Here is a 24,708-nt window from a genome sequence, read left to right as displayed (position 1 = left end):
AAAGTGAATGATGAGTGAAATGGATAATGGGAAAAACCGTTGTCTCAAGTTAGTATCAGTTTTGGCCTTAGGGAGCAGAGAATGTCCTGACTGTATAAACCTACGCTGCGTTATGTTTGAAGGCTTTAATGGGCTTGTCGGCAAGTTCGTGATGCTGTTAAAAGATTCAAATAAGGCATCGATTTATCTGAGGTCCACTCCAGAAAAACAGAATGTAAATGTGCAAAATATTAAGTATGTGGGACGGCAACAATGTAGTTCGCCAGGGATAATAAATACACTACCATGAATCAGTTTGTGTGTAAGCGTGTGTAAGCAGGGTATCGTCACATTGTTAAAATAATTGCCTAAGTCATTTTTTGTCAAAATTTGCCTAAATCATCTCCTCATGACACCGGCCACCTATGGTAAAGTCGCCTACAGTGTGCTGCTGACCTCTGTCCTCAATTGATCAAATTATGTGATTTTTTTTTTTACCCCTTTAAGATAATGGTCTATGTCAAGTATGTTAAGTTTTGGTGAAGTTTTTTATGTATCCTGAAAAACTTGAAAAAATGAGTTAGGTGATGATCTTAACAGGGTGACGGTATGCTTTTAAGTGCCAAAAACGTGATCGCTGAGCTATGATTTGTTGCCATGTGCAGCTTCTACTCGAATATACTGTATCTATAGCTGCACTGTAAAAGTCAAAATGTTATCACTAAAAATGGTGGCGGCTATAGAAGGTTTCTTTTTACGACTTGTGGACCATGCAGCCAGCAATTATCTGGGGCACGGCATCTATTAGAGCAGAGGCTACTTTTAGAGAAAATACTGTATTGTATGTGCTCTCTCACTACATTTATAATTGTATTTACTGTAAATCTTCTCTGTACATTATCTGTCTATTCAATCATAATACATATAATCTCATTAATATAACATTTATGTTCCTATGTTCTGTAAATTTCTAAACATCTGCGTGGGCTGGAAAAGGAAAAGGGACCAACGAGGATCAAGAGATGGAGGCATCAGGGGAGGTGGGTGACATACAGGGGGTCAAAACAATAAAAGTGGTGGGTGTGTGGACGCTTCACGCCGCAGGGTCGCACATCTCTTGCGTCCTCGTGTGACGCCTGACGCGCGGGGACGTTTGTGTGTTCGTGAGGAGTAAGGTGTCCCGCTTGAACCCATCCTTTTCTGTCACAGCCCTTCGTCGGCCGGAGACCAGCTTCTCCAGATAGCAGAGAGTCAGGCCGAGGGGCGTGGCCAAAATTAAGGCCAGGAGCAGAGAGCGGCTCGCTGTCAACATCACGGCCAGCAAGAAGACAACTAGGAGGCAGGGTAGGAGGAAAGGGGAGGGCTTGGAGAGGCGGCGCTGCACAGATTCGCCTAGGGAGCCGGACCAGAGGGTCGAGGGCACAGCGGGGCGGTCACAAAGGGCCGAAAAAGGGGGATGATGGCGAGTGATGAGAGGCAAACATGGTTGTCTGCCCAACCTGGCTTGCAGACTGCAGGAGAACATCTCACGTAACTGAATCCACTTTGACCCCAGGTTGCTTACAAGTTGGTGCAATCTTGCCACAGCGGCGCTGGCAGCCATACTTTTAGCTTTGGTGATTATAAAAACCTTAACTTTGTTAGCTGACTGTGACACAGTGAGGGGAAACAAACGTAACCTCTGTGTAAGAACTACAAATCGCTTCTTGGTGAGCTTAGTGCGTCCCAACGCCGAGCAAAACCCGAGCACTAGAAAGACATACTTGACCACGCCTCTCAGCCAGATCGGTGATCTCGACGCTCTGATTTCATTACATTCCTCCGTAACCAAAAGCTCTGAGGCATGTGTCGGGGGGCAATGAGTGACCGGCGACAAGGGGGGAGGGCTTTGTTTGTTTGCAAGGTGCTCGATGCCCACTAATGGCGGCTCTAAACAGTCGCTTAAGGCAGCCGCATCGTCTGCGAGATCGCCGTCCTCGGAGATGTCGGACAAGCCGTGGTCGAGCTCGGAAATGGAGTCGAGTGACGGGGGGATGGAGGAGAGCGAGGATGAAGAGGAGAAGGAGAAAGGAAACATGAAGATTGACTGGTAGAGCGAGCAAACCAAATGAAAGAGCCAAGATGGAAAATGTAAAACAAGATTAAAGAAGATTTAAAAAACAAAACAAAAAAAACGGTACATTTGTGTCAAAGATTAGCATGCGAGTGTGACATGGCAGTAATCAAATGTGTGTGAAGGGAAAAAAGAGAGAAGGGAAAGAGACACAACATTAGTCAGTGAAACAACAACAACAACAACACAAATAAGGTTAAATGTGAGCACAGCAGGGTAGAGCTCAGTGCAGCTAGCAGTCAGGTTTCCACACATTGGCAGCACAAGTATGCACCGGATTAACCTTTACTGGAAGGTAAGGATTACACTGCAGAGTTTTCCCTAGATTGCCAAAATGCCTGTGGCGGTGAAGATGTGTTCACCATGATGTCATCACATAATTTGCATAATCTGCTAAAATCATATGATTTTCTTTAAAAAGGCTCAAAAACGTATAAATACATTGAAAAACAAATCTATTCTTATTAATTAATATTAACATATATTTCTGTATCGTTTTGCCATATTTTTAAATTGTTGCTGCATATTGTACAATGCACTTTGTTGAGAATTGTGTCTCGAGACTTTTAATGACTTTGTCAATAAAAACGACTTACAACAAATCTAGCATCTTTTTTTGGTGTCATTATGGACCTGTGTTTAGAGACGCTACTTCTGTCGCTCGATGTCCCCGCCGAAAAGCAAGCTGCAGCATGCATGACGTCACACTTGCTTTGCGCTGCTACTCCAGTTGGACTTTCTCTACTTAAAAGCCGCTACCGTCCTCTTAATATTTGCATATTTTGTAAATAACTGTGCGTGGGTATATCTGGGATATACAAACCCCGTTTCCATATGAGTTGGGAAATTGTGTTAGATGTAAATATAAACGGAATACAATGATTTGCAAATCCTTTTCAACCCATATTCAATTGAATGCACTACAAAGACAACATATTTGATGTTCAAACTCATCAACTTTATTTTTTTTTTGCAAATGATAATTAACTTAGAATTTCATGGCTGCAACACGTGCCAAAGTAGTTGGGAAAGGGCATGTTCACCACTGTGTAACATGGCCTTTCCTTTTAACTACACTCAGTAAACGTTTGGGAACTGAGGAGACACATTTTTGAAGCTTCTCAGGTGGAATTATTTCCCATTCTTGCTTGATGTACAGCTTAAGTTGTTCAACAGTCCGGGGGTCTCCGTTGTGCTATTTTAGGCTTCATAATGCGCCACACATTTTCAATGGGAGACAGGTCTGGACTACAGGCAGGCCAGTCTAGTACCCGCACTCTTTTACTATGAAGCCACGTTGATGTAACACGTGGCTTGGCATTGTCTTGCTGAAATAAGCAGGGGCGTCCATGGTAACGTTGCTTGGATGGCAACATATGTTGCTCCAAAACCTGTATGAACCTTTCAGCATTAATGGCGCCTTCACAGATGTGTAAGTTACCCATGTCTTGGGCACTAATACACCCCCATACCATCACAGATGCTGGCTTTTCAACTTTGCGCCTATAACAATCCGGATGGTTCTTTTCCTCTTTGGGCCGGAGGACACGACGTCCATAGTTTCCAAAAACAATTTGAAATGTGGACTCATCAGACCACAGAACACTTTTCCACTTTGTATCAGTCCATCTTAGATGAGCTCAGGCCCAGCGAAGCCGACGGCGTTTCTGGGTGTTGTTGATAAACGGTTTTCGCCTCGCATAGGAGAGTTTTAACTTGCACTTACATATGTAGCGACCAACTGTAGTTACTGACAGTGGGTTTCTGAAGTGTTCCTGAGCCCATGTGGTGATATCCTTTACACACTGATGTCGCTGGTTGATGCTGTACAGCCTGAGGGATCGAAGGTCACGGGCTTAGCTGCTTACGTGCAGTGATTTCTCCAGATTCTCTGAACCCTTTGATGATATTACAGACCGTAGATGGTGAAATCCCTAAATTCCTTGCAATAGCTGGTTGAGAAAGGTTTTTCTTAAACTGTTCAACAATTTGCTCACGCATTTGTTGACAAAGTGGTTGACCCTCGCCCCATCCTTGTTTGTGAATGACTGAGCATTTCATGGAATCTACTTTTATACCCAATCATGGCACCCACCTGTTCCCAATTTGCCTGTTCACCTGTGGGATGTTCCAAATAAGTGTTTGATGAGCATTCCTCAACTTTATCAGTATTTATTGCCACCTTTCCCAACTTCTTTGTCACGTGTTGCTGGCATCAAATTCTAAAGTTAATGATTATTTGCAAAAAAAAAAAAGTTTATCAGTTTGAACATCAAATATGTTGTCTTTGTAGCATATTCAACTGAATATGGGTTGAAAATAATTTGCAAATCATTGTATTCCGTTTATATTTACATCTAACACAATTTCCTAACTCATATGGAAACGGGGTTTGTATATTAAAATTACGTCCACATCGCAGACATGCTGACAATGCTCCAGACAATCGTGTGCGTTTTGTTTACATGCGGTTTCGGCAGCGCTGTTTTTGATGAATAAAGTATTTTATCGGTGGACGAGTTTTTCGGTCAATAGTGCACACATAACAGGCTATACATATAAGTCCATTCATACTGTAACGAGCTGCTGGTGGTAATGTTTTACGTTTGTGTGGTTTTGATTTGATGGTAATTTTATAAACACAACGTCCATGCCTGCAAGCGGATTGGGGGAGAATGAGGAAGTGTTGTTGTGTGTCTGGGGAAGCATGGAGATTAAAGTGTTTGCACAGGAGGTAAAACCTGTTGGAATCGTGTATAACATTTGTTAGCATGATATTTGCAAAAAATTTAAAACAGTGTCTGACTTTGTGTGACTTCTTCTGGAGGCTACACTTACATTATATTATTCTAATTTGTTTTCACATAAAAAAAAACCTTTATTTTCAAGGTGTGGTTATGCTCTTGCCGTGGCGGTGCGCCACATTCAGTTACATTAAGGGGAACCCTGCACTGTATGGTCGTTTTGTGTTAAAAGTTTTGAATTATGCTAAAGTGATTTTTTTTCCGGGCTACATTATACACCCCCGCTACCACCAAACCCCGCCCCCCCCCCCCCCCCCCCAACCCTGCCCCCCCACACATCAACATTGGCGGTTGTAAAGGCAAAAACTTGGACATTAGAGGAGTTAGGCGAAGCCATGGAGAACAGCTTTGAAGCTATCCGGAAGAGACTGTCAACACTGTGTATGGTGGGGACAGTGTGCTGCTGACCTCTGGGAAATGGGGATGTTGTAGACCAGGGGAAGGAATACTTTGAAGACCTCCTCAATTCCACCTAAATGTCTTTAAATAAGGAAGCAGTGCCTTTGGACTCTGTGGTGGGCTCTCCTATTTCTGGGGCTAAGGTTGCTGAGGTAATGAAAAAGCTCCTTGGTGGCAAGGATCCGCCCAGAGTTCTTTATGGCTATGGATGCTGTGGGGTAGTCTTGGTTGACAAGACGCTGCAGCATTGCGTGGACATCCGGGGTGGTGCCTCTGGATTGGCAGACTGGGATGATTCTTCTATTAAAAAATAGGAACCAGAGGGTGTGTTCCAACTATCGTGCGATCCCACTCCTCAGCCTTTCCGGTAAGGTTTATTCAGGTGTTAGTGGAACCGTGGATTCAGGAGAAGCAGTGTGGTTTTTCGTCCTGGTCTTGGAACTGTTGACCAGCGCTGTAATCTTGGCAGGATCCTTGAGGGTGCATGGGAGTTTGCCAAACCAGCCTATATGTGTTTTGTGGACTTGGAGAAGGCATTCGACCATGTCCCTCGGAAAGTCTTGTGGGGAGTGCTCAGAGAATATGAAGTATCGGACTGCCTGATCGTGGCGGTCCAATCTCTGTATGATCAGTTTCAGAGCTTGGTCCGCATTGCCGACAATAAGTTGGACCCGTTTTCAGTGAGGGATGGACTCCGCCAGGACTGCTCTGTTTGTCTGTTTATAACCTTCATGGACATAATTTCTAGGTGCAGTCAGGGTATTGATGGGTTCCGGTTTGGTGGTGGCACGATTATGTCTCTGCTTTTTGCAGATGATGTGTCCTTAATAGCTTCATCTGGCCAGGATCTTCAGCTCTCACTCGATTGGTTCGCAGCAGAGTGTGAAGCGACTGGGATGAAAACCAGCACTTCTAAGTCCAAGTCCATGGTTCTCGCCTGGAAAAGGGTAACTAGATCCTGCCCCAAATTGAGGAGTAAGAGTAGCTCTGGTTCTTTTTCACGAGTGAGTGAAGAGTGGATTGTGAGATCAACAGGCGGATCGGTGCAGCGTCTGCAGTGATGCGGACCGTGCATCGGTCCGTCGTGGTGAAAAAGGAGCTGAGCCGTAAAGCAAACCACTAAATATACCGGTCGATCTACATTTCCTATTCTCACCTATGGTCATGAGCTTTGGGTTATGACCGAAAGAACAAGATCACGGGTACAAGCTGCCAAAATAAGTTTCCCCCGTAAGGGGGCGGGGCTCTCCCTTACATATGGTGTGAAGCTCTCTCATCCGGGAGGAGCTTAGAGTAAAGCCGCTGCTCCTCCACATCAAGAGGAGCCAGATGAGGTGGTTCTGTCATCTGGTCAGTACACCCCCGGATGTCTCCCTGGGGCAGTGTTTAGAATGCGTCCAACCGATAGGAGACCATAGGTAAGACCCAGGACACAGTGGAGAGACTATGTCTACCAGCTGGCCTGGGAACGCCTGGCGATCCCCCGGGAAGTGCTGGACAAAGTAGCTGGAGAGAGGGAAGGCTGGGCTTCTCTGCTTAGGCTGCTGCCTTGCGACCCGACTTCGGATAAGCGGAAGAAAATAGATAGTTGGATGAATGGATAATTATTTAGCACATGCTGTGTAATTTATCAAGACTAAAACAGTTCTGCGGCTGCTGTTTTGCGTCGATATTTAGTACACCTTGAAAGAATGTGCAAACGGGGGAGTTGCGCAGAAATGGCTGTGAGAAAGGAGGTGATCGCTTTACAGCTCAGTCCTATGTACTCTTTCTGAATAAAATTCATTTAATTGATGCATTTTGGTGTCTGTTGGTGTTTTTTAATTATGTTGTTTTTTTTATATATATGAAAAACACTAGTGTAATAAGCACTGCATTTCCAGCGCACGCTCGCACTAAAAAAGTGGGGTTCAATTGAAGGTGCACTGGGACTGCCGTTTAAATGCTCAGAAAACAACAAAATGCCACAGGTAGGAAGGAGCACGACAACCTGATTGTAAATGAGTGTCTCCAAGGTGAAAGCCTTGAGTACACGCAAAAACTTCATTTATATAGGGCGGTCTGGGCCAATTTTTGCACTTGTTATCAATTGTAAACACAGTCTTAGTAGATCACTCGCAACACACCACCTAATGGTACATGCAATTTTATAGTTTGCACACACTGTTTAGCATGTGGTGTAGGGCTTCGTAAAATTACTTTTAACTGTCTTAATTGAAGCATCAAGGCAAACTCCCTTCTAATACACTATTACATAGTGCACCTCAGAAAAATAATTAAAAGGAATCTAAAATAGAATAAAGTGTATCATCATACATGGATGGAAACCTGACTACTGTCAAAACCTATAACAGAAGTGTGGAAATAATGCTGGGCTGTGTGTGTGTGTTGAAGGGGAAAAAGTGTTAAAAGTGAGAAAGGAGAGGGGGCTTAGACAAGAGGCATGCATAAACAATATGTATAATGTATATGCAGTCAACCTGCGCCTGTGCTAAGAAATGTGGCGCCAACTCGCCAGGCTGAACTGGTAAAGGCTGCTGCAGCACAAATTGACATTGACAACATGACAACACACTTTTAGAGGCAAGTGTGTAGTTCTTGTCTCATGTTGCAATCCACCTACAAATGGGGACAAACCGCCCGACTCGTACAGATCTCTTCAACACACACAAAAATGTTACAAATAGACTTTCCAACAAGATGACTCCAACACTCTTTTCAGTGCATTTCGTGATGATTAGTGCGCTGCATTTCATGGAAGGTAAACACACCTTGGAGTCAGAGTGGAGCTCCAGATGAGGCTCGTGTCCGTTCTCAGCTTCCCTGCTGGTATCTGTTATGCTGATCATTGGAGCTGAGAAAAAAGCAAAACACACAATAAACACAGACATTAAAAACATAAAGAAGACTGTAGTGGATGATGGAAACCAGCAGGGGGTAGTGTCACACAGGAATAGTCAGAGCTAGAAACAGCATTTATCATGTGTGTGCTGTTTTACAATACACAATTAAATAAGATTAAACACAAATATGTTTGTCTAGTTGCTATAAAATCTTTAAATTGCGCGTGTTGTATTTACAACACACTCAATTATTTTCTTTCTTTATACTCTTTCCTCTCCTCTGTGTCACAGGAAACAGCTACAACTATTTCCGGAACAAAGCTACAGCTATTTCCTTTATCTGGTCAGACAGTGAAACATGTAGTGCATTCTGCTGTGTGTGTTACCTCCGTCTAAACTACGGCTGATGCGTTTCGATGAGGTGCGTTCAAAAGCGGGCGCCGGGCGGTCTATGAGGGTGCTCGCCATGCGCGTTTGATTCTGTGTGCGTCCGCTGTAACGGAACTTAGAGCCCAGAGTCAGGAAACGGGCCTTGGGAGGTTGTTCTGGAGCGTTTAGTCTAAGAAATTAAATGGACAGCCGTGAAAGTGGTACATCACAATTATGTTTCGTAGAGTAGTTCTGAATGTTTTTTTTTACCTGAAGAAACTGTGATTCTCCACGCAGACCTTCCACAGCCTTTTGGCCGAGCGATGATTCTGGAGTTTGAATCCCACTGTGCTCTCAAACTGCTCCGTCTTTACAGGAACAAGGAAACAAAACTAGTTAGCTTCAATAACGATGCACAATGAATGCATGGGACAAGTAGTGCACAGCGGAATGGAACCTCCACACCGTTGATCAGTTTTTTCTGTTTTAATAATAACGGCAGTTAACTTATTTTTACATTTATATGACAGTTAAGACATCACAGTGTTACTTAAAACACTCTGTATAAGATTGGGAGACTCTACTTCATCCAGTGGGGTCCCCCAAGGATCAGTTCTTTGGCCCATCCTGTTTGCCCTTCATATACTCCCACTTGGTGAAATATTTAAAAAGCATGGAATCTATTATAATTTTTATGCAGACTACTGCCTAATATATTTTCCAATCTCTGAAAATGACCGTACCGCCCTGAAACATCTACTCGAGTGCTTAAAAGACGTCAAAGCCTGATTGGGTGGGGCCTCTGGATTGGCAGACTGGGGTAGTGGTTCCTCTATTTATCTCACGTCTCTCCCTAGACTTAAAGTTTTTTAAAGATTTTTTTTTTGTTTTAAACAAGGGAAACACTGAAGTTGTGCTGCTCAGTAACAGTGACCCTCTGTTAGACTAGGGTTTTTTTTAGTAGCTCTGTACATCCAACAGCTTTCAGCCTTATAGTTTTAAGTTAGACAAACAAATCAAAGGCATTGTTAAAAAAATCGAGTTTTTATCATCTTCTTCAAAGATCAAATCTTTTTTGTCTTTTCAACAATTTGAACAGGTCATGCAAACTTTTATCTCATCACTTCTTGACAACTGTAAATCACTTTTGGTCCAGAACTCTGTGGAAATTCCTTGCATCGGCTCCCTGATTGTTTTAGAAAGGACTTAAAAATGTTACTCTTTTTTTAAAGATTTGAATGGACTGGCCCCAAAGTACATTACGAACCTCATCCAAATTTATGCTCCAGTTTGTTCATTGAGGTCCAAGGGCCAGTTCACACTTGTGGCGCCTGAGACGAGACTTAAGACTAGGGGAGACCGGGCATTCTCTGGTGTGGGCCCTAAACTATGGAATGTTCTGCCCCCTCATGTCAGAATGGCCTTCACTGTTTAATGTGTAAAGTCTCGTCTTAAAACCCACTTTTGTTTTTTTGAAATTGTGAGGTCCTCTGTGTCTTTTATTGTTTTATCCCATTTTATTGATTGACCTTTTACTTATTTTTAATGTTATTATTATCATTATTATGTCATTCTTTTTACTTTTTAATTGATTTGATTATTTTATATATTGTTATTTTTATTTTAAATGCTTTTGATTACATTACTTTTTATAGTTTCTTATGTGCAGCACTCTCGAAACAAGTTGATTGTTAATAGTGCTGTACAAATAAAGTGGATTTGAATTTGGATTTTGAAAAGAACATCGTTTGGGTTTGACCATGGAACAGAGCATTCTTATTTCCATTATTTCCTGTGGGGAAAAGGGATTTAGATCCAATCGTAGCTCAAGCAGCGTTTCGTGTTGTCCATTAGAGGTTACAGCACACAGAGTACACACCTCTCCAGGTCTGATCTTGATGTAAAAGTTGTTCCTCTTGTAGGAGATCTTGAGTATTTTGGGCCAGGCAAAGCGATTTATCCGCAGCCTGTCCTTGTAGACCAGGAGTCCATTAGCACACACTCCCAGCATGATGTCCACGCCCTCACAGTCCTGCAATGACAAAATTGATGCATTAAAATTATTGAGCGTAAAGTACCAGCTATTGATTCCTGCAGAAACATGTACTATCCAACGTAACGCGGTTAGCAGACAGGCTAACGGCTAGCAAAGCTTTTAAGTCCAAGGCCATCTGGTATTGGTCAGTGGGGTATTGAAGACCGGGCCTAAGTTAACACATGAGAATAACTAATGAAGGGGGGTGGCAATAAGTGGGATAAAAGACACACAGATCACAAACAAACACACACACATGGCCTTGCCGTGCTGTTAGCAGCTCATTGATCTCTGCTTTTCAGTACTTTGTTTAACTGAGAAAGGTCATAAAAAATGCACCCATCGCTTCCATTTATCAAGAAACTGTTCTCGTCACGTGAGTGACTGTCCTCCATTTTCTATTTAAAGGACTCCCATGCCGTGGACATCTTGCATGGGAACGCGCCTGCTGATGGGCTGCCATCCCAGCGGGGAGACGAGTACTATTCCCATGGCCTCTGGTCAATGTTTGCACAGCTGACACACACATTAGTTAAGAGGCTGTGCTAATGTCAACGCAGAGTAGCGGGGGTGGATGTAATCGTACCTTAGCGTGGTGCAGGTCCACCCCGTACATGGACAGCTTCTTGGCATTTTCTAGAAATTGGCAGTCGGCCTGTGCTGGTGTCATTCCCCTGCAAGTACATTTCATTTTACATGTCTTAATTTGTATTTCAAGTGTTTTTTTAGCAGGGCCTCACTTGTGGGATTTGTGGAGCTCCAGAATCTTCTCCTCCATCTCTTTGCTCTGATTGGGGGCAAAAGTCAGCTGGTTGATGTAGTCCAGAGGACGAGGTTGGTCGGGTTCGTAGTCACCAATTTCTGCCTGCAGACCCAGAAATGGGGGGGGGGGGGGGGGGGGGGTCACACAATATATATTTACGTGCACGTGCACTGTACCTGCAGCGTGTAGGAGCCCAGCAGAGCGTGAGTGACAAATGAGCAGGGGAGTCGACCTGACGCCACATCTTCACGTAGCTGCAGACACAACAGGTACCTTGACAAGGAGACGTTTGCCAGTTATTTCGTGCAAATGTTATTGTTTGTGCCTTTAATGGCAGAATCGTTTCTGCAAGAAGATCAAAGCTGAAACTGCAAACGCTTTCTTCTAGACAACCACAACATATCTCTAATTGTGTATGATGGTGCAAACCGTAAAAGCTCCAATTAACACCTCTACTTACTGACCCAGCGTGTTGCTTATTTCACTGGGGTGTTGTGGTCTATAAAAAACAATAACTGCCAGGGTCTCTAATTTGTCAATTATTGGTATCGTTTTTAAGGATTTGAAGCATCATAAGTGGCCCACATCCAGCTATATAGAGCTCAGCAGGCGCTTTAAAATGTTGGTCGCATTAATCAGCTGTTGCTAGCATGTTACACTTGTCATACTGTTGTTTACAATCAACTTGTCGTCAATGTGATATTTTTGCAGTAGTCTGTTGCTTAGCAATATTACATCATTGTTGGTGTCCCTGCGCTGTTGTAAAAATGAGCTATAAGTCTCTTTCCACTTTCTCATGCAATCCAAATCATTATTGAAGTTAAAAATCAAAACAAACATATTCCAAATGACATACAGTAGACCCACGTTTATCGCTGTTAATTGGTTGTGGGCCTGATTAATTACACAAAGTAGATATTATTCATTAGAAATGTTGTATTTTCAGCTAGTGCATAAAACCTCCATAAAACAACCTTCTAAATACAGTATGTAACCTTATGAGAGCCCTCTACATATGAAATAACACCCAGATAGTCAACTATACTAATGCCAATATACTAATGCTGCCTGACGCTGAACCAATAAGTGGCCATGATACTGAACAGAGGGCTCTGATTGGTTTGATCTCATCTTTGGGCCGTAGTATTGTTGTATTGATATTTTTCGAATTTTGGATATTTAGCCATTTTTACTCCTCTCTGAGCTGCCACATTATCGTGGTAGAGGAGTTTGCGTGTCCCAATGATCCTAGGAGCTATGTTGTCCGGGGGCTTTATGCCCCCTGGTAGGGTTTCCCAAGACAAACTGGTCCTAGGTGAGAGATCAGACAAAGAGCAGCTCGAAGACCTCCATGAAAAATAAAAACGAAGGACCCAGATTTCCCTCGCCCGGACGCGGGTCACGATGGCGAGCGCCTGGTGGCCGGGCCTGTCCCCATGGGGCCCGGCCGGGCACAGCCCTAAGAGGCAACGTGGGTCCCCCCACCAATGGGCTCACCACCCATAGCAGGGGCCATAGAGGTCGGGTGCAATGTGAGCTGGGCGGCAGCCAAAGGCAGGGCACTTGGCGGTCCGATCCTTGGCTACAGAAGCTAGCTCTTGGGACGTGGAACGTCACCTCGCTGGGGGGGAAGGAGCCTGTGCTAGTGCGCGAGGTGGAGAAGTTCCGGCTAGATATAGTCGGACTCACTTCGACGCACAGCAAGGGCTCTGGAACCAGTTCTCTCGAGAGGGGCTGGACTCTCTTCCACTCTGGCGTTGCCAGCAGTGAGAGGCGACGGGCTGGGGTGGCAATTCTTGTTGCCCCCCCGGCTCAGAGCCTGCACGTTGGAGTTCAACCCAGTGGACGAGAGGGTAGCTTCCCTCCGCCTTCGGGTGGGGGGACGGGTCCTGACTGTGGTTTGCGCTTATGCGCCAAACGGCAGCTCAGAGTACCCACCCTTTTTGGATTCACTCGAGGGAGTACTTGAGAGTGCTCCCCTGGGTGATTCCCTCGTTCTACTGGGGGACTTCAACGCTCATATTGGCAACGACAGTGAAACCTGGAGAGGCGTGATTGGGAAGAATGGCCGCCCGGATCTGAACCCGAGTGGTGTTTTGTTATTGGACTTTTGTGTCCATCACAGGTTGTCCATAACGAACATCATGTTCAAACATAAGGGTGTCCATATGTGCACTTGGCACCAGGACACCATAGGCCGCAGTTCCATGATCGACTTTGTAGTTGTGTCTTCGGATTTGCGGCCTCATGTTTTGGACACTCGGGTGAAGAGAGGGGCGGTGCTTTCTACTGATCACCACTTGGTGGTGAGTTGGCTGCGATGGTGGGGGAGGATGCCGGACAGACCTGGCAGGCCCAAACGCATTGTGAGGGTTTGCTGGGAACGTCTGGCAGTCTCCTGTCACGAGAGAGTTTCAATTCCCACCTCTAGAAGAACTTTGAACATGTCATGAGGGAGGTGCTGGACATTGAGTCCGAGTGGACCATGTTCCGCACCTCTTTGCATGGCAGCTCCCGCCATCAGTGTGTGAACGTGTGTGTGAATGGGTGAATGTGGAAATACTGTCAAAGCGCTTTGAGTACCTTGAAGGTAGAAAAGCGCTATACAAGTATAACCCATTTATTATTTATTTATTGTCGAGGCGGCTGATTGGAGCTGTGGCCGCAAGGTAGTTGGTGCCTGTCGTGGCGGTAATCCTAGAACTCGTTGGTGGATATCGGCGGTGAGGGATGCCGTCAAGCTGAAGAAGGAGTCCTATCGGGTTCTTTTGGCTCATAGGACTCCTGAGGCAGCGGACAGGTACCGACAGGCCAAGCAGTGTGCGGCTTCAGCGTTTGCGGAGACAAAAACTCGGACGTGGGAGGAGTTCGGGGAAGCCATGGAAAACGACTTCCGGACGGCTTCGAAGCTATTCTGGACCACCACCCGCCGCCTCAGGAAGGGGAAGCAGTGTACTATCAACAACGTGTATGGTGAGGATGGTGTTCTGCTGACCTCGACTGCGGATGTTGTGGATCGGTGGAGGGAATACTTCGAAGACCTCCTCAATCCCACCAACACGTCTTCCTATGAGGAAGCAGTGCCTGGGGTATCTGTGGTGGGCTCTCCTATCTCTGGGGCTGAGGTTGCTGAGGTAGTTAAAAAGCTCCTCAGTGGCAAGGCCCTGGGGGTAGATGAGATCTGCCCAGAGTTCCTTAAGGCTCTGGATGCTGTGGGGCTGTCTTGGTTGACAAGACTCTGCAGCATTGTGTGGACATCGGGCGCGGTACCTCTGGATTGGCAGACTGGGGTGGTGGTTCCTCTCTTTAAGAAGGGGAACCGGAGGGTGTGTTCTAACTATCGTGGGATCACACTCCTCAGCCTTCCCGGTAAGGTCTATTCAGGTGTACTGGAGAGGACGCTACGCCGGATAGTCGAATCTCGGATTCAGGAGGAACAGTGTGGTTTTCGTCCTGGTCGTGGAACTGTGGACCAGCTCTATACTCTCGGCCGGGTCCTTGAGGGTGCATGGGAGTTTGCCCAACCAGTTTACATGTGCTTTGTGGACTTGGAGAAGGCATTCGACCGTGTCCCTCGGGAAGTCCTGTGGGGAGTGCTCAGAGAGTATGGGGTATCGGACTGTCTGATTGTGGCGGTACGCTCCCTGTATGATCAGTGTCAGAGCTTGGTCCGCATTGCCGGCAGTAAGTCGGACACGTTTCCAGTGAGGGTTGGACTCCGCCAAGGCTGCCCTTTGTCACCGATTCTGTTCATAACTTTTATGGACAGAATTTCTAGGCGCAGTCAAGGTGTTGAGGGGATCCGGTTTGGTGGCCAGGATTAGGTCTCTGCTTTTTGCAGATGATGTGGTCCTGATGGCTTCATCTGGCCAGGATCTTCAGCTCTCACTGGATCGGTTCGCAGCCGAATGTGAAGTGCCTGGGATGAGATTCAGCACCTTCAAGTCCGAGTCCATGGTTCTCGCACGGAAAAGGGTGGAGTGCCATCTCCGGGTTGGGGAGGAGACCCTGCCCCAAGTGGAGGAGTTCAAGTACCTCGGAGTCTTGTTCACGAGTGAGGGAAGAGTGGATCGTGAGATCGACAGGCGGATCGGTGCGGCGTCTTCAGTAATGCGGACGCTGTATCGACCCGTTGTGGTGAAGAAGGAGCTGAGCCGGAAGGCAAAACTCTCAATTTACCGGTCGATCTACGTTCCCATTCTCACCTATAGTCATGAGCTTTGGGTCATGACCGAAAGGACAAGATCACGGGTACAAGCGGCCGAAATGAGTTTCCTCCGCCGGGTGGCGGGGCTCTCCCTTAGAGATAGGGTGAGAAGCTCTGCCATCCGGGGGGAGCTCAATGTAAAGCCGCTGCTCCTCCACATCGAGAGGAGCCAGATGACGTGGTTCGGGCATCTGGTCAGGATGCCACCCGAACGCCTCTCTGGGGAGGTGTTTAGGGCACGTCCGACCGGTAGGAGGCCACAGGGAAGACCCAGGACACGTTGGGAAGACTATGTCTCCCGGCTGGCCTGGGAACGCCTCGGGATCCCCAGGGAGGAACTGGACGAAGTGGCTGAGAGAGGGAAGTCTGGGCTTCCCTGCTTAGGCTGCTGCCCCCGCGACCCGACCTCGGATAAGCGGAAGAAGATGGATGGATGGATAGCCATTTTTATGACTGAAAAAATGCTTAATTTAGGCCACAAATATGTAGAATATGCTGACCTGCTCCTCTGTGTGCTCTGTGCACTACTGTAGATAAATACACGCCTGTGATGCTACAATTAGCATGTGTGGTATAGTAAACAGTAGGAATGATAATTTTACAACAACTCACTATTCAATGTGACTATTTGATTCAGAATCGATTCATGATTCAACATAATTCTCGATTATATCGATACTCTCAATACGTTATTTGGTATAAATTTATCTAAAACCTTTTCCATACAAGATAGAGGTTACAAAACCTCCCGTTGTCTACTGATGTATGACGTAATGTATATGCGCAGCAAATATGCGCTTAGATGCCCTAAAACATGTATTTGTAAAAATTGATTCTTGAATCTTTTTAATCGATTCAGAATTGTAATTATTAAGAATCACGATTTGATGTGCGTCCATTTTTTTCCAGCACCTCCAGTACACACAGCATAAAAAGTGTTCAAAAAGGCAAGGTTTACTGTATGTTTATAATGCATCAAACTGCAACATTTGAAGTTTGAAATAAAATCTCTTAACAAAAATAAATGTGAGTTTTTTTTAGTCTTTTTCCATCGTTCTAACCAATAACAACATCCGCATCTCCTCCTCCTCTCAGGAGGCCTGAAGCCCACCATCATCTGGCGGAGGATTAAACATTTGTAGTGCTTCTTTGTTTGTTGATTTTTTTTTGGGGGTGGGGGTCTGGATAACCTTTCAACTAATCCTTGATATGGCGAGCCCAAAGTCAGTTATGTAACATCTAAATTTGTTGGAATTCATTATCTTAAAGTGACTGACGGGATTCAGACAACCCCAACGGGGATTCATTTGCATGCGTTTGCCTGTGGTGCTGGTTCTGGATCCTGGTTACACAAGAGGAAATTCTTTGAAAAAAAAAAGCAGAGGAACGGACACTTGCTGACAAGGAGGCTTAAAAGGGGTGGCCGCCCTCTAACATGGGATCTCGTCACTGGGCAAACACAATGAAAGACTTCTGGCCTTTTGAGTTTTAAAAAGGGGGTGTTAGAAAAGTTACCTTGAGAGATTATTTATCCAAAATTATGAAGAGAACTTACACTTACTTACTCCTTAGGCCTGTGTGGGGAGGCAGGGCCGGAGGACCGACGGCGAGGCGTGCTGCGCTGAAGCCTGCTCCAAGATGGCGGCGAGGACGGCGAGCAAGCGGCCAGACGGGGCGCGCCGAGAGTGACGCGGCAATCGTGACCAGGTGCGGGGATCGTTCACCTGGTCACACTCAGCTGATCCCCTCGCGGTGTTTAAGAAGGCAGCAGCCGAGAACGACGGGGCAGAAGGAGGTGGAGAGCCAGCGAGACACGCAGCAGTGCATGAGGAGCGAACGAGGGCAAGACGCCGACAACAAAGACGTGGCTGGCTGAAAAGGGGACCGGAGAGCGAGCAGGGAAGAGGAGCTGCAAAGCAACCTGAGACTGAGAGGTTTTATTTGAAAAAATAAAATAAAGTCTAGAACTGCCGCAACATTTCATCTTTGATGGTCCTGAGAACCCGGACGACAGCGAGAGACTGTCACAGCCTGATCTACTAAGATCCAAATAACAAGCACTAAATAGGATGTACAAAGTAAAAAAAAATTGCGAGTACTGTTAGTGAGCTTGTTGCGGGTGATCTACTAAGACTGCTTGTACAGTTAATAACAAGTGCAAAAGTGGTGCAGACTGCCCTATTTAAATTAGTTTTTTTTACATGTTCTACACAACGGGGACACTCCACATTCATGACATCATATGCTCCAAATGTCCACCCTGGGCTGTTTTGATATGTTGTGGAATATGCAGCAGACAAATATAACGTGAACCACCTATTTTGGGCAATATAGACAACAGAATCTATTCTTAGCATGCCAAAGGTGTACTCTGGGAGGCGCTGCTGTTGTGATGGTGCATCTGGAACATAAATGAAGTGTTCTCTCTTGATCGTATATCTTTGTGCTTAACTATGCCAGTTTGCATGTACTTTCTAGAGGTGCTAAATATAGACGCAACACAGCAGTTTTAGTCTTGATAAATCACAATGTGAGGCCGAAATTATTATATTTTCATCTCCTCCTAGTATGGTGTGTATTAATAATCAGCATAAATTCTGCATATACATAAAGACAAACACGCTAAATGATTTGCACTATTTTGCTTAAGAGACGCAATCTTCTGTGCATGAGCTTTAGTGTTTAGTAGACGCAAACCTTTAGTGGATCAGGCCCTTAATACTCATTTTACTAGCACACATTAGAAAAATGTGAATATAAAAAACATGTTCAACACAGGAAGACAGCAAACTAGTAATTGCTGAGACACGGAGAAAGGGTATGATTAATTAAGCTCTGCTTCTTCCTACTACTTTTCAGACATGTTGAACTGTGCAAGTATTAACGTCAGAATCCGATATATTGGCCAAGTATGTTTTGACTTGGTAGACTGTGCTCTCTTTGTTCTATGTGAAATTATGTCACTTTATTAAGCATATTCCAAATAAAGCACACCTCTTTATTTGTAAGAAACTGGTCAATGGTAACATATCGTTGCATTTGCATTACCAAGTCTTTAATTATTATACATCAATACCTACTTGAACATTAGCCACCAAATCTATTGGCTAATGCACTGATAATGGCACAGAGATGTAAATAAATCATGTTCAATAGTGGTCTTACGTTATGTGAGTGTGATGTAGTGTGTTTACCTTGTGATATCTTCAGACAACAGTGAGGGGTCGGGGGGGTAAAACTTGACGTTGAATGCAAACTGCCAGTTGTTACCTACAGAGCAGGAAGTGACACAAGTTAAACCACATGACCAAGATAGAGGAGGAGAAAAAAATAGGGGATCATTCACGGGAAATCTCTGAGATTTTTTGTGTGATCGGGGTCGCTTCCATCCATCTGGCCTCATTCCATCCATCCTGCCTCCTCCCATTGGTGTGTGTGTGTGTGTGTGTGTGTGTGTGTGTGTGTGTGTGTGTGTATGCTTTTCGGCGGGTTGGAGCGAGGGCAAAGAGCAGCTTTTGGATGCTGCTAAGCCCAATGTGTCACGCACGCAAGCATCAACACACACAAATAAATACTTGGCGGGTCCGGTATTGCGTAACGTTATTTTGGCTACATCGAAAAGCAAAGTGTAATAAAACAAACTGACCTGGAGGTGCTGCTCCACAAATGTTCCCATAGGAAACAATGGAAGCAGAAAAAAAGTCTGTTGTAGGGACAAACTGTCACCATCATCGAACCTTCATTGAAATGTAACACCGTACTAGTGTAGAAATAAGTTAGCAATATTGTTTTAAAAATAACTCCGCCATGCCGCCGTGGTTTGATTTGACATTTTCAGGACTTATGGGGATCCCAAATTCAAAGAAAGAGGTACTACCAGGTAAAAAAAAAGTTGGCTTTGCACAATAGGACCCATTTAATACTTCCCTTGTTGTGGGTTTTGCAAAACAGCCACAAAAAGTCAAAGAAAAAAATAAATATAATAGCGCATCATTTGTGTAATGCTCAACAAAATAAACTTTTTTAAGTAGGACTGGGTACGTTCACATTTGACCAAATCTATACCGCTGTACCAATTTTTGGTACATTTATGTGTGTTCATGGGGTGACAAATGTGTGTTGCTGTGGTCAGTAAGTAGTATTTGCCATTAATTGAATGTGTAGTATTGTATTGGTTAGAGTGTCCGCCCTGAGTTCGGTAGGTCGTGAGTTCAATCCCCGGCCGAGTTATACCAAAGACTATAAAAATGGGACCCGTTGCCTCCCTGCTTGGCATTCAGCATCAAGGGTTGGAATTGGGGGTTAAATCACCAAAATTATTCCCAAACGCAGCCAGCTCCCCTTACCTCCCAGGGGGTGGAACAAGGGGATGGGTCAAATGCAGGGGGTAATTTCACCACACCTAGTGTGTGTGACTATCAGTGGTACTACTTTAACTTTATTACACACTAGCTGTTGGATTGTAACGTGTATCTTAGTTGTAGTTTTCATTACCAAATTTGGAGGGGCTGAAATCACCATGTAAAATCACTAATGCTAAACGATAGTACGTCTATGGCAGTGATTGTCAAACTGTGGTATGCAGGCTCCATCTAGTGGTACGCCAAAGAATCACTTAATTATGTGCAATTAATTGTATTTGAATCATTATTTAGGTAGTGTTTTATTTTCCTATAATCAAACACACAGTGTTACTGTTCAAACTGTGTATAAATGTTACAAAGGCCAAAAATATTAAATATACTTTTTAAAAAACTCTGCTTTGTTTTTAATGAATACCTAAGCCTACTACGCTACTGTATTTTAATGTTGGTCATTATGGTGGTACTTGGGGAGCCAAATGTTTTCTGAGGTGGTACTTGGTGAAAAAAGCTTGAGAACCACTGGTATATGGCATATCCGTATCATAAAGCTGGCGCATTTTGAAAAGTGGAGCATTATTTTTGGGAGCTTTCTTTCAGGCATTGAAAATGACCTTGAAGCAATATGCTACCAACAACCGCCTGTTAGCCCGCCAAGTGCTTGAGCCATGCAACCGGAAATGACGTCATGCGCAACAAAGCTATCAAAATATACGTTTGTAGTATTGTTTTATTTCACATGACTCAATACAATACAAATACCTACTTGTGATGTAACCTCAGGTCTTTTTGTCTTGCATGACAGATTTAGAACAAAGTTTTGTGCGCATTACTCTAATGTCGAGGTTTTGCGAATACGATAATTCAAGTATTGACTTCAAACAAAAAGTGCTTGCCTCAGTCGGAGGTTTGATTGGTCCAACAGTTTAACAGCTGTGACAAGAATTGTGTTGGCCTAATGAGGTTCTATTTTAGGTCTTGTGTGCTGCAATCAATTTAGTTACCTGAGTTTAGTCATTACATCGTGCTGAAAATTGGCCTTGTGTTTGTGCGAAGGCATCCAAATCACAACTTCTGATAGTTTCCAAAATACTTAAAGGACATATAAAAGTCATGATGGTGTTAGGTGTCAGCAGACTGTAATTAAGTGGTATCAAACCTGCCATTATTGTGGTGTACATAAAACCCAAATGTGCACCGTTCACACATGGACACACCCACACAGAGCCACATGCTATATACGTATTTCAAAAATACACTTTTTTCTTCTAAAATAGAATATTTTCATAGCACCGTCCACTTGTAACGGTCTGTAAAGTATACATCATATTATTTGCAAAAAGCTAACTTACTGCGAATTTGCCTTTTGATTTCCTTGGTGGGATCCAACCAACACTGGAGGCAAAGAGCAGAGAGTGACATATTTAAAAAAATATTTGTTATTTGTTATTAGTAAAAGTCACACAATACCTTCTGCTCATGGTGGTCCTTGTAAGTTAGACCAAAGTAGTCTTTCTCCAGGAGATTAAGATGCTCGCACACCTTGAAGAATAAGAATAGGCCCTTGGCACGTTTCTGTTGGCAAGGAAGAAGATGGGAGAAATAATTATTAAAAAAAAACAAAAAACATATTAAATACAATTTTAAACAATTAAAAAAATAAAAACTCACTGGAATAGAACATGACTAAATGTAAAGTGGCACATTTATGTTAGCTGCAAATATAATTATTTTTATTAAGTACATGTTATATAAAATTAATAATTGTAAACATACAATTAAAGGGGCCGTTTGCAACATTTACACAGATGCCTAGAGAGCGCTAAATTTCCAGTGTATTTTACACAGCATATTCCGCCCCTTCACGGCTTGTAGAACGTAATGACGTAACTATGTACGTACGTAACATGTGCATGCTCATTAGCTTTGGGTATAGCAATTTGGATAGTTAATGTTAGCTATCATTGAATGTATATTATATCATAACAACAACATGACTGCAAAGTGTTCATATTCTTTTGGACTGTTTTTGTATGTCTGCACGCGCTTCCTGCACATAAGTGTTGACGAGACAGGGTGAGTGACCATTGTAAACACCCATCATTATATTCAGGCCGGTAAAAATATTTAATTAATAACAATTTAATAATTACAAATATCCTATGACTATGGGCTTTATCCCACTAATTTTACTTTCTTCCACAATCATGCCAGGGAATCAATCCCGCGCCCGTTGCTTCCAAAAGCAAAAACTTATACTACTACACTGCTACTACTTTGTATCGTATTAATAGCGTCTGAACAGGAAAACGCTAGGAATAAGTTTGCTGTAACATTTCCTGTAAAGCGCCCTGTCATTTATTATATTTCATATTTTACAAACTCATTTTGATTGTCAAGTGTATCTCACATGTCTGCAGCAGAATATGTCCCCGGGCCGGACTTAAGGACTCATCGTAGAGCAACAAATAAATACAGTACATAAATAAACAGCCGTGCATTGATTGGCCCGTTATCGGTTGGCCTATCTTGAAAACTCTCTCGACTCCCGATTATCAGTCCACCTGTGGCATAATGGCTTAATGGATTAAAGAGCAAAGCATCCAATCAAAGTTCTAACAGGATTAATACTGCCCACGGCCTCTTAAGGGCATATTATGTGCAGTTTGATATATTACTAACTTTTATAGTTAATTTCTTCAACCTTTTATGAAGGGAATTGTTATAAAAGGCAAAATGTAATACAAAACCCAAAATCAGTGAAGTTGGCACGTTGTGTAAATCGTAAATAAAAACAGAATACAATGATTTGCAAATCCTTTTCAACTTATATTCAATTGAATACACCGCAAAGATAAGATATTTAATGTTGGAGGGAATAAGCGGTAGAAAATGGATGGATGGATGAACTGAGATACTTTTTTTTTTTTTTGCAAATAATCATTAAATTACAATTTAATGGCAGCAACACATTGCAAAAAAGTTGGCACAAGGGCATGATTTACTACAAAGCCACGCTGTTGTAACACGTGCAGAATGTGGCTTGACATTGTCTTGCTGAAATAAGCAGGGGCGTCCATGAAAAAGACGTCTAAAACCTGTATGTACATTTCAGCATTAATGGTGCCTTCACAGAAGTGTTAGTTACCCATGCCTTGGGCACTAATACACCCCCATACCATCACAGATGCTGGATTTTGAACTTTGTGCCTATAACAGTCCGGATGGTTCTTTTCCTCTTTGGTCTGGAGGACACGAGGTCCACAGTTTTCAAAAACAATTGAGATAGGCTCCGTCACCGCAACTGTGGTAGAAAATGGATGGATGGATGGATGGGCTCGTCAGACCACAGAACACTTTTCCACTTTGCATCAGTCCATCTTAGATGAGCTCGGACCCAGCGAAGCCGGCGGCGTTTCTGGGGGTTGTTGATAAAGGGCTTTCACTTTGCATAGTAGAGTTTTAACTTGCACTTACAGATGTAGCGACAAACTGTAATTACTGACAGGGGTTTTCTGAAGTATTCCTGAGCCCATGTGGTGATATCCTTTACACACTGATGTCAGTTTTTGATGCAGTACCACCTGAGGGACCCTAAGTCACGGGCATTTCCGCTTACGTGCAGTTATTTCTCCATATTCTCTGAACCTTTTGATGATATTACGGACTGTAGATGGTGAAATCCCTAAATTCCTTGCAATAGCTCGTTGAGAAATGTTGTTCTTAAACTAATCGAAAATTTGCTCAGGCATATGTTCACAAAGTTGTGACCCTCACCCCATCCTTGTTTGTGAATGACTAAGCATTTCATGGAAGCTGCTTTTATACCCAATCATGGCACCCACCTGTTCCCAATTAGCCTGTTCATCTGTGAAATGTTCCAAATAAGTGTTTGATGAGCATTCCTCAACTTTCTCAGTCTTTTTTGCCACTTGTGCCAGCTTTTTTGAAACATGTTGCGGGCATCAAATTCCAAATGAGCTAATATTTGAAAAAAATTTCATTTACCAGTTCAAACGTTAAGTGTCTTGTCTTTGCAATGTATTCAATTATATAGGTTGAAAAGGATTTGCAAATCTCTGTATTCAGTTTTTATTTACGATGTACACAACGTGCCAACTTCACTGGTTTTGGGTTTTGTATTTCCAAAATGCAACAAGTAAAATTAAATAAAAAGACTACTGGCATTTATTTACTCAACTGCCGAGATGACCAGGCATCCAGTTGGTGTATACTGTTAAATACTGTGATGTTCCGTATCAACCTTAATAGTCCACTGTATATTTGTACATTATTTTTGCATTTCCATTTCTAAGGGAATTGTTGTAAATAAATAAATGTAACACTTTAGCATGATTATAAATACAAGAGAACATATTTTCTACTCTTATGTGCGGCTTACTTCCTGTCCAAGCGTCTATCTATCAATGCATCTCTGTCTCCACCGTAGTTCCTTGAGGACTGGCTTTCAGAAGGGACACATTCCATCAAGAGTGACCATAAAATCCTCCACAGTGAGCAATGACATTTAGCACACATTCATGCTGCACACACACACACACGTGCACGCACACACACACACGCACTCAAGCACGCACACATGCACGCACGCAGCATGACAGAGACGCATACCACAGACTGTCTGGTGCAGAGTGCTGAAATTGAAGGGAATGGGAATAAAAGACTGCTTCTACTTTTTTTCCAGTAGAAAACATCTGCGGTATGTTCTTCTACTCGGTGGAGCACACAAGCGCCTTTTTGTATGCAAACATGCTATACACTTGAATTCAACTAAGAGAGCGCAACCTTTGGGTGAGACAGAGTTTGTGCTGACG

General features: G+C 43.7%; 1 protein-coding gene across 15 annotated transcripts in view; it reads right to left on the bottom strand.

The window, feature by feature from the left end:
- Window positions 1-24,708, bottom strand: part of epb41l2 (erythrocyte membrane protein band 4.1 like 2) — a 103,743-nt gene that overhangs the window by 18,070 nt on the left and 60,965 nt on the right. For 14 of the 15 annotated variants that reach the window (XR_009825925.1, XM_062045094.1, XM_062045096.1 and 11 more), the window contains 10 exons: window positions 21,344-21,448; window positions 21,226-21,268; window positions 18,707-18,782; window positions 11,482-11,578; window positions 11,283-11,407; window positions 11,129-11,216; window positions 10,387-10,539; window positions 8,778-8,875; window positions 8,525-8,697; window positions 8,067-8,149 (listed from right to left, as the gene is read on the bottom strand). Coding sequence is in view for 14 of the 15 variants with exons in the window: in XM_062045094.1 (XP_061901078.1) it covers window positions 8,067-8,149; window positions 8,525-8,697; window positions 8,778-8,875; window positions 10,387-10,539; window positions 11,129-11,216; window positions 11,283-11,407; window positions 11,482-11,578; window positions 18,707-18,782; window positions 21,226-21,268; window positions 21,344-21,448 (1,041 nt within the window). In the remaining variant the exon portion in view is untranslated. Of the gene's footprint in view, window positions 1-40; window positions 2,066-8,066; window positions 8,150-8,524; window positions 8,698-8,777; window positions 8,876-10,386; window positions 10,540-11,128; window positions 11,217-11,282; window positions 11,408-11,481; window positions 11,579-18,706; window positions 18,783-21,225; window positions 21,269-21,343; window positions 21,449-24,708 lie in introns of those variants that run through there. The other variant, XM_062045104.1, reaches the window with a different exon arrangement.

Source organism: Entelurus aequoreus, linkage group LG04, assembly GCF_033978785.1.
Source record: "Entelurus aequoreus isolate RoL-2023_Sb linkage group LG04, RoL_Eaeq_v1.1, whole genome shotgun sequence".
Taxonomy (NCBI): domain Eukaryota; kingdom Metazoa; phylum Chordata; class Actinopteri; order Syngnathiformes; family Syngnathidae; genus Entelurus; species Entelurus aequoreus.
This window is presented reverse-complemented; position numbering and strand designations above follow the sequence as displayed.